Genomic DNA, 15,395 nt, shown 5'->3' on the forward strand with positions numbered 1-15,395 from the left:
AAGGAGTTACAATCCTAAAAGCCCAGTGTTGAGGATATCCCAATAAGGATCCAAGTGGCCGAGGTAGCAGGAAGTGGTGCTGTGGAGAAACTAGCCATTGACTCACTGGCTGTAGGCAGTGTCAAAGAGGTGGGTTTTGAAAGGGAAAATAGGTGAGATGGGATGGAGTATTCCCATCATCTGGTGCAGCAGGAGCAAAGAGTTCACCTCTGACAGAGGAGCTTAAAGGAGCAAGTTGGGTGCAGGAACAGATGAGATCTGTGCTAGATAGATGGAGAGTTTTGAACGTGGAGTGGTGTGTGTGTATATAGTGAAGTTGAAAGGACGGGTTTAAAACTCATCTGGATTTTAAAATAATCCATTAGAGAAACCTGTAGTACCTCCCCCAAGACAACTGTTTTTGGGTGTGGGGGATGGTTATTCTGGTTTTGAACTAGGATCTGTACTTAAATATGGGTGATGTGGTCACATGCCTTGCTCAGACACTGTTCCTCCTTGCCACGCATGTGCAGGCTCCATGAGAGGAGGGGGAGAGATCCTGCTGCCTGCCTGCTCCTCTCTGGAGCTCCAAAGTGACATTGAAACCAAGAAGGGAGCGTCTCAGGCAGAACGGAGTACTGAGAGCAAGATTGCTAACAAACAGCCGTGACTAATACGAACACAATCCGTTTAAATATTAATAGCATTGTCCGCTGTTTAGGGTTCAGGCGGTGTATTTTATTTACATGGACCAATTCCAGACCCTCAGCTACCTTTAAAAAAAAATAAAACCTTACGCTTACCCCTCCATTTTAAATACATGGCAAAAACGTACCAAAAGCAGTGCTCGGAGTAGAGCGCTTTGCCCTCAGAAATGAATGGACGAGCTCTCCATCCCATCAGATGTCCTGCCTTTTCACACGCCTATGGCTGCCTCCGGGAAGTGAGCTCTTGTATCACTGCAATAGAAAGGCTGAAGCTTCCAGAGAGCTCTTTAACGGGAGTCTTACTTTCGTATGTGTTTTTCAGTGGATATCTGAACAGTACAGTTTTTCTTAAGGAGAACACTGAGCTTTCTTTAAACTTATGTATATCAGTGTAATTTGAATTTTAAACTCAGAACATTGTAGTGTAGTGCAGGTCCTTACATGTGTGATGGGTATTCACTGGATTAGTCGGATTGAGGTGACTTAATCATTTTTTTATACTTCCCTTGCTCAGCAAGAAATAGATTAATTCCTGAGGATTGTATGTCCTGCTTCTGTGATAGATGCCTGTAGCCATACCACTGCAGGCTAAGCTTTTGTCAGATCTGCCAAACTCAGCAGGATTAGGCCTAGTAAATCCTGGGATGGGAGAGCACAAAGGAAAATGCAAGGTGCTTCAGGGAATATCATTGGTGATTCAGTACAGCGTACTCTTATATCTGAGTTGATATTCAACAGCTGTCTTTAGATGGGATTTGAGACAGAGGCCCTGATAACTTGTGATCATTATTTTTAAAAAACAAATTCCATAGTTCCTTTGCATGCAGTTTTTATCTCCACTTCCTGTCATAGTTGTGATAGTAAGTTGTGCACCAGCTGCCATACATATTTCACCTAGAGGTGGCTACATTTCAGTGATTCTTATATAAGTAGGGCTTGTAAAGTGCTTTGGCTGAGAGGTGCTTTCCTCCCTTCTCTCTTCCTTCTCCCTGACCACTGTTTGTGTGCGATAGTCATTGTACTAGTCATACGTGGCTTACTTGGGAGAGAAATATAGCCACTGTTTCTGTTGTGCCAACAGAAAATAAATGCTGACATGTTGACCATCATAAAGCACTTCTTTGAGCTGTGTGACTTTCATGATGCTGGAGTGCAGGCCAGGGAAGGAAACGGAGCTATGGGAATCCCCACTCCCATAAAACATGGCCAGGTGGAAAACCAATGTCTGTAAAACTCAGATAATTGGGGAAAGAACCTGCTTCCCACCATCTAAATGTTTTAAAAGCAATGGAAAGGTGGGGAGCTGCATTTTATATGGCTGTCCAGTGAAGTTCGTAGTGGGATAAAGTCATCTCCAGGCTTCTTAGAATCCGGCCGAGGTTGGAGACAATAAATCCTTCCTGTCTGATGACCAGGTGTCTCTGTGTAAGCCATGCACTTGTGCAGGCATCCCAGGGAGCTGCCAGCTGGGAGGGTAGAAGGTAGCACTCCAGGGCTCTAGCTAGCTCTGCTATTATATGGCTCTCCTCACCGTAGTAGTTGAGCCCCTCACAGTCTCTTATGTATTTGTCCTTGCAACAGCTTTTAGGCCGGGAAGCACTGTCATCCCCATTCTCCAGGGGGGAGCAGAGAACACAGACACTGACTTATCCTCCTAGGCCAATCAGGGAGTATTTGGCAGAGCAGGAATTGAACCCAAGTCTCTGGAGTCAGAGTCCAAGGCCACCACCTTAACCATAAGGCTCCCCTTTTCCTGGACTGCTTTCAGTGCTGTTGACTAGCCGGAGGGGGATGCTCTAGGGCTTCCCCTTCCCCAGTTGCTTCCCATGCCATGGCAGTACTCAAGGGCATCTCTTCTCACAGCTGCGGGCAGTGGGGGAAGGGACTCAAATAGTCTCCCTCCAGTCTGTCTGCATCACCCAATGAAAGGGAGGAGGGCATGGGATGGAAAGGGGGTGATAAGGAGAAGTGGAAGGAAGGTGAGTGAATGAAGGGGAGATGGTCAAACGTGAAGAGAACAGACTGCTACTGTGGGGTCTGAAACATAAGCTCAGGCAGCCGTTGGTTCTGCACACAGACAGGGGGACATGAAACGGACAAATCAGTACTGCGTCTGTGAGAAACTTGTACCGCCTCAGCCCATCAGGCTTCTGTGAGGGAGCTAACAGAATACTGGCGCAAGGAGAATCAATACATGATATCTGAACTTTCAAAAAGCCTTTGACAAAGTCCCTCTCTGGAGGCTGCTAAGGAAACGAAGTAGTCTCGGGTGAAAGCTAAAGTCACATCATGGATTTTAGGCTGGTGAGAGAGGAAAGCAAAGCAGAAATAAACGGTCAATTTTCAGCATCAAAGGAGGTTAATAGTGAGGTGCCCCAGGATCTGTACTAGGAACAGTGTTAATCAATACGCTTATTAAGGATCTGAAAGAGGTGAACAGTGAGGTAGCAAAATTTGCTGGTGATACAAATGTTGAAGATAATAAAGACTAGAGAGATTGTGAAGAGCTTCTGAAGGACGAAGCAAAGTTAGGCAATCAGGTAACGAAATTCAGTGAAGACAAATGCTTTGTAATGCACACTTAAAAGAGCAACTTGAACTACTCAGAGAAGCCACCAGCGTATAAATTAACTGGAACCACTCGGTGGATGGTGGAAAGGGAATGAATCTGGCCACTGGGCTTATACCATAAAGTCTCTACATAGTCATAGGAATTGCCAATCTGGAATAAGGTGGTGGTCTCAGTCCTGTTCCTAGGGGTCAGGTGACCATGTCGTATTGTAAGATCTTTGGGACAGGAACTGTATCGTTTTTGTATTGTACAGTGCTGAGTACACTGATGCTTAATAATGAATAGTGCCTAGCTCTTACATGGTGCTTTTCATCCATAGATCTCAGAGCACTTTGATACTGATCTCCTTTGTAATGCTTTTGAAAATGCTTAATGAAAAGCACTGTAAGAGCTAGGTAGTGGTACTGATACTCCAAAGGAGGTTGGCATCATTATCCCCATTTTATAGATGGGGAAACTGAGGCACGGAGCAGGGTGGTGATTTCCCCAAGGTCACCCAGCAGGCCAGAGCTGGAACTAGAACCCAGGTCTCTGGAGTCCCAGTCTAGTGCTTTAGCCACTATGCCATACTGCCTTCCCTTTTATTAAAGGCTTTTAATGATAAAAAACCACTCAGCAGTTGGTACCAATTGGACCTCTTGATGGCAGTCTCAGCAGAGGCCCAGGATTCACCAGGCTGGTTGTTCCTGCTTCCCCCTGGCCTTTTTCCATTTGGGTCAGTCAGCAGAGCAGTTGCCCTGGCTATACCTGTTTGCAGAAAAATGGAGGACTTAAATCTCTAGAGCTGTCAGGTGAGCATGTTTCACCAGCACTAAACTTACCCTGCTGCAAAGTGCAGTCTGGACAGAGCCATGTCCTTCCCCCTTCGGCATGAGCACGTGGAGGTACTTGCTTTTGCAGAAGAGTCTCTGGATCCTGGATTCTTACCCTAGGGGAATGTGTTTACCCCTCAGAATCTCCCAGCGGGTGGAGGCCAGCCGGATGCAGCTGCAGGCAATTGGAGAGAGAGTCTCACTGGCTCAGGCTAAGATTGAGAAGATAAAGGGCAGCAAGAAGGCGATTAAGGTAGTGGGTGCTTTTCACAGCTGCCTTTGTAGGCTGTGCAGCCATCCTCTGCGTCTCTTCCCCCACCCTTTCTAGCCTCTGGATGTGAATTCACTAGCAGTATAGGCAATCTGACACACATGGGCTCTCCAGTCAGAGTCCCTCTATCTTGGCAGGTCTGGCCACTCACTGGATGAGAGCCACAGTGTGAACTCCCCTCCTGACATGACCTCCCCTTTATGTGGTGGTTCTCTTCTCTCAGAGCCACATATTTCTGGCCTTGAATTAGGAAGGAGTCTCTCAAGAAATGGTCACTCCCTTTGCCTCCACTCCCTTGGCTCTCTCAAGATCCCATTTTGCTGAGGAACCCAGGACACACTCATGTTAGTAAGAGTTGTGTCTTCACCACCTTTAACTCCTTGCACCTTGTTCATCCAGTTGGGAGCTGTTGTGGTAGCATCTCACATTCAACCCCTGCTAATCTTGGGATCCAAACAGGACTGTGTGAAAAATCCCTGTCCCGTTGCCCGTCTCCCGGCCCCATAGTGTTGATTGTTTCCGGGGTGCAGGATTGCTCTGCTGATAGGATTTTTAGTTTCTTCCTCTCCCGGCAGGTGTTTTCCAGTGCCAAATACCCTGCCCCGGAGCGGCTGCAGGAGTACAGCTCCATTTTCGCTGGTGCAGAGGATCCAGCCACACAGAAACGGCCGAGGCACAAGATTCAGAGCAAACACAGACCGCTGGATGAGAAATCCATGCAGGTAAGGGAGTTGAGGGTGGAGGCCCCCTGGGTGAGTGGGTATGCAGTTGGAGGGGGATGAGGGCAGGAGGGGACTGTGTTACTAGGGGCTGAAGGCATATGGGAAAAAGGGACCAGGCCTTTTGGGGATGGGCATAGGCAATGGGTCTGGTCTGTTTTCCACCTGACTTGATAGGACATGTGGGAGCATGTGTTCCAAAGCTTGTGGAACGTGTGAGGATTGTGCCAGCGGAAGACTTTCCTCCTGGCCCCACAGAGGTGGTTACTGGCTGGGTGTGCTCTGCGTGGGAGGCTGTTGGGTGCCCTCGCCAGTCTCTGGAGCTCTTAGCGCGGGCCATAGCTACTCACCTTGCCACCTGTGTTTCCATTTTCGTATTTGGTTTGAGCAACCTGCTTGTTTCCTGCAGTGGTGTTGTTTTGTTGTGTGACACGGAAGGAGGGTGGCTGGGACCTGCATGGGCTGATGGTCTGGGAGGATCGGGAGATCTTTCAGGAGCAGTTTGTCAGATCATAGTTCTTTATTACATGGTAATTATGTGAAGGAGAAGAGGGAAGTGCCATATATGCGAGTCTGTGTGGAGGAGAAAGAGGGGAAGAGGTCTCCTCTTCTAAGGAGGCAGCATGGTCTAGTGATTAGGGCACTGGGCTGGGAGTCAGGAGACTTGGGTTTTATTCCCAATTCTGCCACTGACCTGCTGGGTGACATTGGGTAAGTCACTTCCCCTCCCTGTACCTTCCCCTCTCATGCTTGTCTATTTAGACTGTAAACTCCTCTCAGCAGGGACTCTCTCTTGCTGTTAGTACAGCACCTAGCACAATGGGAGCCTCTCTGTCAGCTGAGGCCTCTGTCATCACTACTTGTATTATGGGAGCAGGCACTGTCTGCAACCAGTGGTGCTATTAAAGGCTAAGCTTAGACGTGTAGCTATTGGCGAATGATCCAAGATCCCCTTGGCATTCCCCTCAGCTCTAATGATTCTGCGGCGGTGAGGGGAGGGCAGCCTGTGAGCGGGGCCCTAGTCAGTAGCCGAGAAGGTGGCTTAGATGGAGGTGCCGCTTGGCAGTTCTGAAGCTGTCAGTGCTAGAACACCCCAAGGAGAGGAAGAATAATTCTGTGCTGCTCTCCAAGGAGACGGCTAATGCACGACGCTGGGAATTTTATCTGGTGCTGATCCCTGCAGGGTAGGGATTAGCCCAGCAGCTCCCTTCCTAGGGTGGCCGCTCACACATTCCCAGAATACTGGACATTCCAGTACTTTCAGGAACCCCTGCCAGCGTGACCCCACCCCTCTCGGTGTGACCTCGCCGCACGGGAGGTGCCATTTTGAAGAGCGCGTCTCCTATGCACACGAAGTCATGCTGGTGGGGTGCAGTGGCACTCTCTTCGTCGTGGTGTCCTGTCCCATGCCTGACAAAGCTGCTTTTGTCTCACGGGAACAAACCTCAGAAAAGCGGACACCAGACGAATGGCCTGCCTGTCTCTTCACCTCCCCGTGGAAGTACTTTCCTTTTCCTTCTCTTCCTCGTGTGTCTCAGGCCAAAAATAAAGTTGTCCCTGAATAATTCAGTGCTATAAACTTTCCTGAGCTTAAAAGGAGCTGAAGCCTCTTCCAGCAAAGCAGCAGGAATATTTCAGCCAGTCCTCAGAACTTCCCAGCGAAGTGGAGCTGCTGGCTGGGCAGGCAGCTGATAGGTCACCCAAGCGGGGCTTGTGCTTCCCTTTGTGGCTTCAGAGTAGCAGTTGTATGGAACCTGCTGAGGGCCACTGGGCAGAGACTGCTTTGAATCCTGCTGACGAGAGGTCAGAGCCTGCTGAGGAGCTGTAGCCCAGCACGGGACATGCAAGACTTTCTTCCTCCCTCACTTCCAGAGCCAAAAAGGCAGCTGCCGGTCTGTGTCCCCATGTACCTTTGTCAGGGAGGGGCAGTGTCTCTCTGGCCTGGGAATGACATCCTAGCCACCTAATCCCAATCACTTACTACCATGTATGCTGTACATCTATGTCAGCTGCCCTGTCTTTCCACTGCCACCTCACAGCCGTCTGCAGTGCTCTCCGTGTCCTTCCTCTGTGCTGCCTCTGCCCCCGCTTTCCTACACTGCCCCTTTCTCATTTCTTCCTTTACTTTCCAGGACCAACCCCCACGGTATGGGTGCGTGCACATGTTACGCTCCGGTAGCGCCTCCCGAGCCCTCTTCCCCTGCACTGGGCTACCTCCAGCTCCCAGCCCACGCACCCCCGTTGTGACTCCAGACCCTGGCTTCTACCCGCTCACCCACCTCAGGGCCTGACTTTGCCAGCTAGTCCCATCCCTGGCCTCGTCTAGCTGCCTCCTGGTGAAGCTCCCTGGAGGGCTGGATGCGGGGTGGGCAGAGAGGCCCAGTGCTGTCTTGCCAGGTGGCTGTTGGTTTATTAATGCCAGGAGGGATCTGGGCGAAGTGGCAACTGGCATGTTGTGTAAGGCTCAGTATAGTAAGAGTGCTGAGCTCGTTCCTGGGGCCGGCTTGTAAGTGGCTGTTTGCAGCTGGGGAGAGAGACTGAGGCTCTCGGAATAATGAGACATGACGGAGGAAAGTCTCATATTGGTATTTGTACCCTCAGTTATTCCAGGCTTTCAGCGGCGGCCTCCTTGCCCACTGTCACATCTGACGAGGCCCATTGCTGTGCGTTACATGCTGAGAGTAGCTGGCAGGGCCTTCACTGACTGGGCTGAGGAACCGGAGGGCTTCATATCTGCTGTACTTCAGGAAAGCCCCAGGTGGCTTTTGCTGCCATCACCATCACCAAACTTATCTATTATTTGTGTTACTGTGACTCCTAGGAGCTCCAGTCATGGACCAGGACCCCATTGTGCTAGGTGCTGCACAGACACTGAACACAAAGAAAGGCTGGTCCCCAGGGAGCTGACAGTAGAAGTATAGGACAAGAGACAAAAGATGGATACTGACCGATGAGGGAGTACTGCTCAGTACGACGTCCAGTGGTTTTTGCTGTGATGCCTACCAAAAATGTGATGGTTACATTGGTGGTGTGAAAAGGAGAGTTCTGAGGCGGGATGTGAAGGTGGACAATGAGGTAGCTTTGCAGATGTTTATGGGGGCCACCTATAAAGCATGTGGGGCAGCATGGGAGAAAACATGAAGGTGCTTGTGTGAAGATTTAACAAGTGGGCAGCGGAAATGCCAGAACTACCGTTGCCTGCACCAGTTAATTCGGCCCTCTAGTGCATATGCATGCTTTAGTCTTTAATTACATGAGCACATTCTGCTTTTCAGTAGGACCCTGCCCCATTCAGTGCACCCCATGGGCACGCGGGGAGGCCAATTGCGGTTGCACAGACCACCATGAGTATGGCATTTCCTGAATTTCAAGTGCTTGAATTTGTAACCAAAATAATAACCTTTTAATGTGTGTTTTTGTATGTAACTTATTTAGACTCCCTACAGCCCCTCACAGGAGATCGAATTAACGAAACTTGGGAACTGGAGGGTGAGAGATGAAGTCCTGTCATGGGTTAATATATTTGAACTTTTGGCCATTTAGAAAGAGTACACTGAAAGACAGCAAATTTAGGGCCCTGATCCTGCCAGGGCCTGAGCTGCCTGTTCTGCTAGGTGTTGAGTGCCCTAGACTCTAACTGATTTCAGTGAGTTGAGTACGCTGAGCGTATTGCAGGATCAGTCCCTTTAAAACAGCTACAAGAAAGAAAAAAAGATGTGGTTTCACCTGTGGAAATCACAGTTGCAGGTTGTTACTGAGGTAGATGGGGGGGAGGGATAGCTCAGTGGTTTGAGCATTGGCCTGCTAAACCCAGAGTTCTGAGTTCAATCCTTGAGGGGGCCATTTAGGGATCTGGGCAAAAATTGGGGATTGGTCCTGCTTTGAGCAGGGGTTGGACTAGATGACCTCCTGAGGTCCCTTCCAACCCTGATATTCTATGAAAGATATTATAAATTTCAGAACAGGATTAGATCTTTGTATAAAAGTGTCACTTGCAGTTACTTTAAGTAGCACAAAAATTACAAGGACTATATAAAGCCACATACTTCAGGGTAATAGTCATGCTTTGTACTTTTTATAAATGCCTTAGAAGGATTAGACTTTTTAATAAGTAAATGTGAGGAATGGTTGATTTCTCACTCCACCCAAAAAGCGACACCCACCCTTCCAGTGCTAATTGAAATTTACAAAGAGAAAGTTTTAAAAAATACATTGCTTGAGGGCTTAGTGCGTGAGCAGTTCCAGCGAAGACGTCAGGATTCCATGATGCTTAAAAATGAAGCATTGGGAAATGAATATTAATGACCAAATGGAACTTTATTTCTGAATCTCAGTTGAATCTCCACTTGTACAGTCACTAAAGAACTATTTACATCAGTTTTTTTATTTGATGCTAATGGCCAATGCTGCATGGTTGTGGTCACTTTAAATATGTGAACAGAGAAAATATGAATCTGGCTAATTGACTTGATTATACAAATCACTTCTGGTTTGAGGGTTCATCACTTCATCCCTGTGAGACAAGGGCTTTGCCCATTTTACAGCTAGGAGAAACTGATGGGTTCAGTGAACTGGCCAAGGCAGAGGCAGATGTGGAACACAAGTTCCTTGTTCCAAGTCCTGTGCTCAGTCCAGTAGACCTGTGGCCTCTTAAGCTGGTCAGCAACTGGGCCCAGGAAGCAATAGCCTTCCCCTCCCCTGTGGTATGGTATGTGATATACAGGAGGTCAGAGTAGATGATCTTGTAGTCCCGTCCGATCTTAAATCCAGAGTCTATGTATAGTACAGTACACCTAACTACATTATGGAGGTTGTACATCTTCCCCATAGCATCAGGCACAGGTCTGATCTGAGATGGCAATTCCCATGTTCTTTAAAAGTTAAGCAGTTCAGATGAAATAACTCCCTTTCTAAAGGGAGTGCTATACATTATGTATGAAGCTGTAGAGCTGAGAAAGAGGAGATTTTGGTTCACTAGAGTTGAAAAGTCCTGCAAATCTCCTGGGCTTTGTAAAACCATCTGGCTCTCCACTCTTCCCTCCGCTTACCCTCCCCCACCTGCCCACTTAGTTGGTGCTGGCATGCTTGCCTTTCTCTCCCCCCACCCAGGGCGGGGGCATCTCAATAGCAGGAGAGCAGAAGGTGGCAGAATTGACAGGTCAGTCCCAGAGGGAGGCGCTGTAAATACTGATGTAGGAGCGCTGGCTGTGTGGACATGCACAATCACTCCAATCCCAGCCCCTCTCAGCAGGAGGCATTGCACAGCATAGGGTAGGTTAAGGGAAAGGCTGTGGGTCTCAGTCCATAAAAGGTGCTTGCCACAGAAATTCAGGTCCAGGTGATTTGTGTACAACATCTTAAACGCACTGTTGTGGCTTCTCTTCTGAACATGACCATGTCTATTGCTGGACACGGAGCTGGTGTCCTGCCTGGTGTGAACAAGGGTAACATAGCAGGGTGGCTATGTGGAGCAGCTGTGGTAGCATGTGGATAATGGAGAGGGCCACCAGAGGTGCCACGCATTCCCAATGTGTTGCCATCTGTTTATTTCATTGCAGGAGAAGCTCAAGTACTTCCCAGTGTGTGTGAGTACAAAAGTTCACCAGGAGGATGATGCGGAAGAAGGTCTTGGCAGCCTCCCCAGGAACATCAGCTCCCTTAGCTCCCTGCTGCTGTTCAACACCACCGAGAACCTGTGAGTGTTGGAGCAGCACAAAGCAGCTCTGCTGCCACCACCTGGTCTCTGATCTGCTGCCTCCCCACCCCGGCCTGCCACCTTATCTGGGGAGACACTCTCGCGCTAGCGGGCTGGTGGGTTGATTCCCCTGAATAGCAGTCTCCATCCAACATCCTTTCTTCTTCACCCCACTCTGAGTCAGAGCTGTTTGTTACTATCAACATCTGACCCAGCATGTGCCCCTGGACACCTCTCCTCTCCCCCATCATTACTTGCCCGGCACCTGAATATTTTCTCTCTTGTTCTCTGTCCTTCCCTCTGTCTCGTTTGCTTATATAGCTACTGCCACATCTCCCTCCACCTCTTTGCCTGAACTTGAGTGGTCACTTCACTCCCAACTACTTCAACTTCCCCCCTGATTGATTTAGTCCTTGTTTCTCCTGTTCTCCTTGAGTGGAACTGTACTTGCCAAGGATGTCTTCTCCTGGCCAAATCTAAGGACGCCCCCATGGTGCTTATCCTTGATTTTTTTTCTGCTTTGGACAGTATTTCCCCCTCTGCTCCTGGGGCTCTTGATGTTCTCCTTCCTGACTTTCTTCCTCCCTCTCAAACAATGTGTCCAACAGAGATTGGCATGCTAGGCATGCCCTGCTCTAGATAGTGGTGTAACTGCTGTCCCCATAACATGGTGTGTGGTGGGCAAGGGGAGAGAAGCTTGGTGGAATCCAGATGATAGTGACAGATATTCAGGTTCACCCTGCACTAGCCTGCAGAGTGTGAGATCAGGATGGGGAAATCCCAGCTCCTGGCTGTGGCGGTGAAGAAGGGAGAGGGGCAAACCTGCAGGAGAGGTGGGATAAAACACAGGAGCAATGTAGCTGAGTGGAGGTAGTATTGACTGGGACTGATATTAGATTTGGGACATCAGGAAGCTGTTTCATCACCCCTTAATGCCTGGTCCCATCCTCTGGCTGAAGAACTCTTCCTTGGCTCTTCCCCGAGCTAGAATCACTGACGTTTTCTTCATCTCCAGGTACAAGAAGTATGTCTTCCTGGATCCTCTGGCAGGAGCGGTGACCAAGACCCACGTGACTCTGGGAACAGAGACTGAGGAGAAGCTCTTTGATGCACCCCTCTCTATCACCAAAAGGGGACAGCTGGATCGGCAGGTGAGATGCAGCAGCAGGCAGGGCTGTACTTGCTGAGCGAAGGGACACCATGCTGCAGACAGCACTGTGCTCATCTACTAGAGGAGAGCTGGTTTTTGCAGGTGCAGGAGTTGGCAGGGGAATGGTCCAGAGGGGAGATCTTGGGTGATGGGCAGTGGGGCATTTCACCTGCCTTAGTAACCTCATTAGGGTTTGTGTGTATAGTCCTTGCTGGGCTTGGTGGATGCAATGAGACTTCTACACCTGAAGGTTGTGTTTCTCCAGGCTGTGTAGACTTGGCGGGTTGGGTACTGATAGCGCTGATGTGGCCTCCTCTGGTGCAGGGCTGACTCCCTGCGATATCACATCTCTTCCTCCTGCACTGGCCTGCTCAGAGCCTGAGCTGCAGAAGGGGTTTTTGGCAGGCATGTGGAGAAACGGAGGTTATTTGGGCTGAAGAAAAGCAGCAGCTATTCTGAGTCCCTCTTTCTGCTCCCAAGGGGAAGGTGTTAGGAAGAGCAGTTTCCCACACCCTCAAGTGGAAAGTGGCTCCAGCACGATGCTTGGGAACTACCAAAAGAGCACTAGGCTCTTAAAAAATGATTGGCCATTCAAATATCCTGCATTTCAGCCCATTGGGAAAGCCTGACAGGACTGTTATCTCTTTAATATGAAGTGCCCGTGGCACAGCAGGAGACAGGGCTGATGGAAGGAGCAGCTTGTTAGCTGGAGGCGGGTGATCACAGACTGGTGTGTTGTCAGGGATTTCAGATAATGCCCTCAAACTAATCTAGCTGAGTTCTTTATCCCCTCTCGTGTGGCGCAATCCCCTGAGCAGGGCTGCGCTCAGCCCAAGTGTGGAGAAAAGGCCAGCGGAGAGCAGCCCATGCCAGCTGACAGTGCCCCGTAATGGTGGTGCTAAGCTGCTCTTGTCCCCGGTGTCAGTCAATGGGAGGGGAAAGAGGCAAGGAAGGGGGCTCTTCTGTCACTGTGAATGATGGTGTTTGAATCTCTCTCTTCTGGCATCTTAAGTAAAGGGAACCTGCCAAGGAAATAGTAAGAATTGTGTTGTGCCCTTTTTGAGGCCTGGAGGAGGTCAGGAAGCGTGTTAACTCTTTCCTGCTTGGGTTTTTCCCATTGAAGAAAAAGAAATGTAAAGTCCAGTCTTCCCTGGCTGCTTTGGAGGGTTTCTGGGAGGTTTATTGTGAGCTCTTGAAGCCATAATTGAGGAGGTGGTGGTGTTAAATCTTCAGCTCAAACTTCCCTTCTTGAAAATGCATGTTTGTCACTAGAGTGTGAGTGGAAGCAAAATAAACAAACAACACGGCTAAAGAAAACCCTTTCCCTGTTGAACAACTCAGCTTCACCGTTAGACCTTGCAATGCCATTGTTTCATCAGCTCGCCAGTTGTCAGTCATCTTCTAGCTTGAACAGAACCATAATTTCTAATGTAAATAGCCCTTTGTAGACCCACACACACACACACCCCCTCACCCTCCAGAATGGAGCAAGAAAAGGCACAAACCCATTTTTTGCCCCTCTGCAGGTTGCTTTTAGCGCACACATTCGACAGTGGAGTAACACCAGGGATGCTGTTATCCCAGAGTGCAGACTGAGCTGATTAAATACCTATGTAGTGTGCTGAGGATCTGCCATGAAGAGCACATCTGCACTGCGAAGAAAAACCCGTGGCACTGAGTCTCAGAGCCCAAGTTGCTGACTTGGGCTTGTGGGGTTAGGGCTGCAGAGCCAAAAATAGCCGTGTAGCCGTTAAGGGCTCTGAAACCTGGTGATGTCCCCTTAGCGAGAGCCACCAGGAGAGCTGACTGCAGCCCACATGCCACTGTCTGCAGGCCGCGTCTCTTCCCTCTGTTACTGGCTTCTCTAAGGGAAAGCAGTCTCCAGATGCCCAGCTGTTACCCTTCGTATTTCTGTCTTCCAGGTAGCTGAAAATTACTTCTACGTACCAGATCTGGGCCAGGTGCCTGAGATAGATGTGCCGTCCTACCTGCCAGACCTGCCGGGCATCGCTGCTGATCTCATGTACAGCGCAGACCTGGGGCCTGGCATTGCACCCTCGGCACCCAGCAGCGCTATCCCAGAGCTACCCACCTTCAACACTGAGTCCGTGGAGAACTTCAAGCCAGGTACTTCAACTCCCTTTGTCTGGGGCTCATCTAGGTGGGTGGGGGGAAGGCCACTAGGACAAGGCGGAGATGGATACACAGGGAAAGGAGCTGTAAGCAAGTAAGTATTTGCAGATGCAGACTTGCCCTGTGGCACTCCCCAGAGGCATGGACTGTGACTTCTCCCCAGCACTGACTTCTGCGTGGACCCTGGTGAGGACCTAGAAAAGTCCCTTCTTAGAGGCCCCATCAGGATTAAAGCTGGAGGAGTCCCTGACTTTCCTAGCCAACTTCACGTGCGTGGGCCAAACCCAGCGCCTTTCCCCTCACAGACAGGGAGTGTGCCTCTGGCCTTCTGCTGCCCAGCCTGTGGCACAAACTGTCAGTCCCTCCCTCCTGCCCGGCTGGGAAGGAGGGGAGCTTGCAAGCACTTGGATTTTGCTGGCAGCCAGTCAGCCTTGTTGTTGTGATGAGAAACTGCTAGTCTGTGCCACCTTGACTACACAAGGCAAATGGGGAAGAGCCCCCTGATGCCATGGGGTGGGGCTAATGCTGCCCCTTTCGTCCGCACAAAGTGCTGAGGATTGTTAGTGGTGGTACTATTGTGGGTGAGGGTGCTGGGGGGATAGTGTCGTAGCAGGTAGTGTCCCTCGGTGACTTTGCACTCCTCCCTTTAATATTTCAGGTCTTCAGGATGGTGTGCTAGTGCCCCCACCCCCACCTCCCCCTCCTCCACCCCCTGTGATGCCAACTAGTGCTCCCCCACCCCCTCCTCTGCCCCAGCCTGCCTCCCTTTCCAAACAGCCAGCCAGCGAGGAGAGCAGCAGTGCAATGTCTGCAGGTAAGGACTGAGCTTCTGCTAGGGCTTGTTATTTGGCAGGATCTAATCTAACAACTTGGCCCCGCCCTTTTCCCTGGGCCAGCTTTTCCCATGGTAACCCCAAGGCTTTTCCAATGGCTCTTCTCCCCTTACAAGCAACGACGACAATTCAGTGGAAGGCTGGCTGCTTCCTCCCCTCATGCCGAATCCTTCAACTCTTCAGTCTGCAAACAGGGGACTGTAGGTGCAGCCCATTGACTTGAACAAACAGCCCCAGGAGAGCAGGCTGAGCTGACCTTGGTACCCAAACGTAGGCTGTAGAGACTAGATCTCAGCGTGCAGTAGTGCAGGGGTTCCCAACCAGAGGTCTGGGGTCCGCTGGGATGCAGTGCGCAGGTTTCAGGGGGTCCGTCAAGCAGGGCCAGCACTAGACTCGCTGGGGCCCAAGGCAGAAAGCCGAAGCCTGATCAACTTAGTGTAAGGGGACTATTGCCCCCTTACTAACATTCCGTGGGGGTGTTTTAGTTGCTAGCTCCCAGTACTAAAAGGGGAAGGGTAGATGGG

General features: G+C 50.0%; 1 protein-coding gene across 3 annotated transcripts in view; it reads left to right on the forward strand.

The window, feature by feature from the left end:
• Nucleotides 1-15,395, forward strand: part of WASHC1 (WASH complex subunit 1) — a 72,693-nt gene that overhangs the window by 51,924 nt on the left and 5,374 nt on the right. For 2 of the 3 annotated variants that reach the window (XM_077827546.1, XM_077827535.1), the window contains 6 exons: nucleotides 4,212-4,323; nucleotides 4,917-5,063; nucleotides 10,619-10,755; nucleotides 11,771-11,906; nucleotides 13,828-14,032; nucleotides 14,697-14,852. In XM_077827546.1, the coding sequence (XP_077683672.1) occupies nucleotides 4,212-4,323; nucleotides 4,917-5,063; nucleotides 10,619-10,755; nucleotides 11,771-11,906; nucleotides 13,828-14,032; nucleotides 14,697-14,852 (893 nt within the window). Of the gene's footprint in view, nucleotides 1-3,170; nucleotides 4,050-4,211; nucleotides 4,324-4,916; nucleotides 5,064-10,618; nucleotides 10,756-11,770; nucleotides 11,907-13,827; nucleotides 14,033-14,696; nucleotides 14,853-15,395 lie in introns of those variants that run through there. The other variant, XM_077827557.1, reaches the window with a different exon arrangement.

This window comes from Eretmochelys imbricata, chromosome 1 (genome assembly GCF_965152235.1).
Source record: "Eretmochelys imbricata isolate rEreImb1 chromosome 1, rEreImb1.hap1, whole genome shotgun sequence".
In the NCBI taxonomy this organism is placed as follows: Eukaryota; Metazoa; Chordata; order Testudines; family Cheloniidae; genus Eretmochelys; species Eretmochelys imbricata.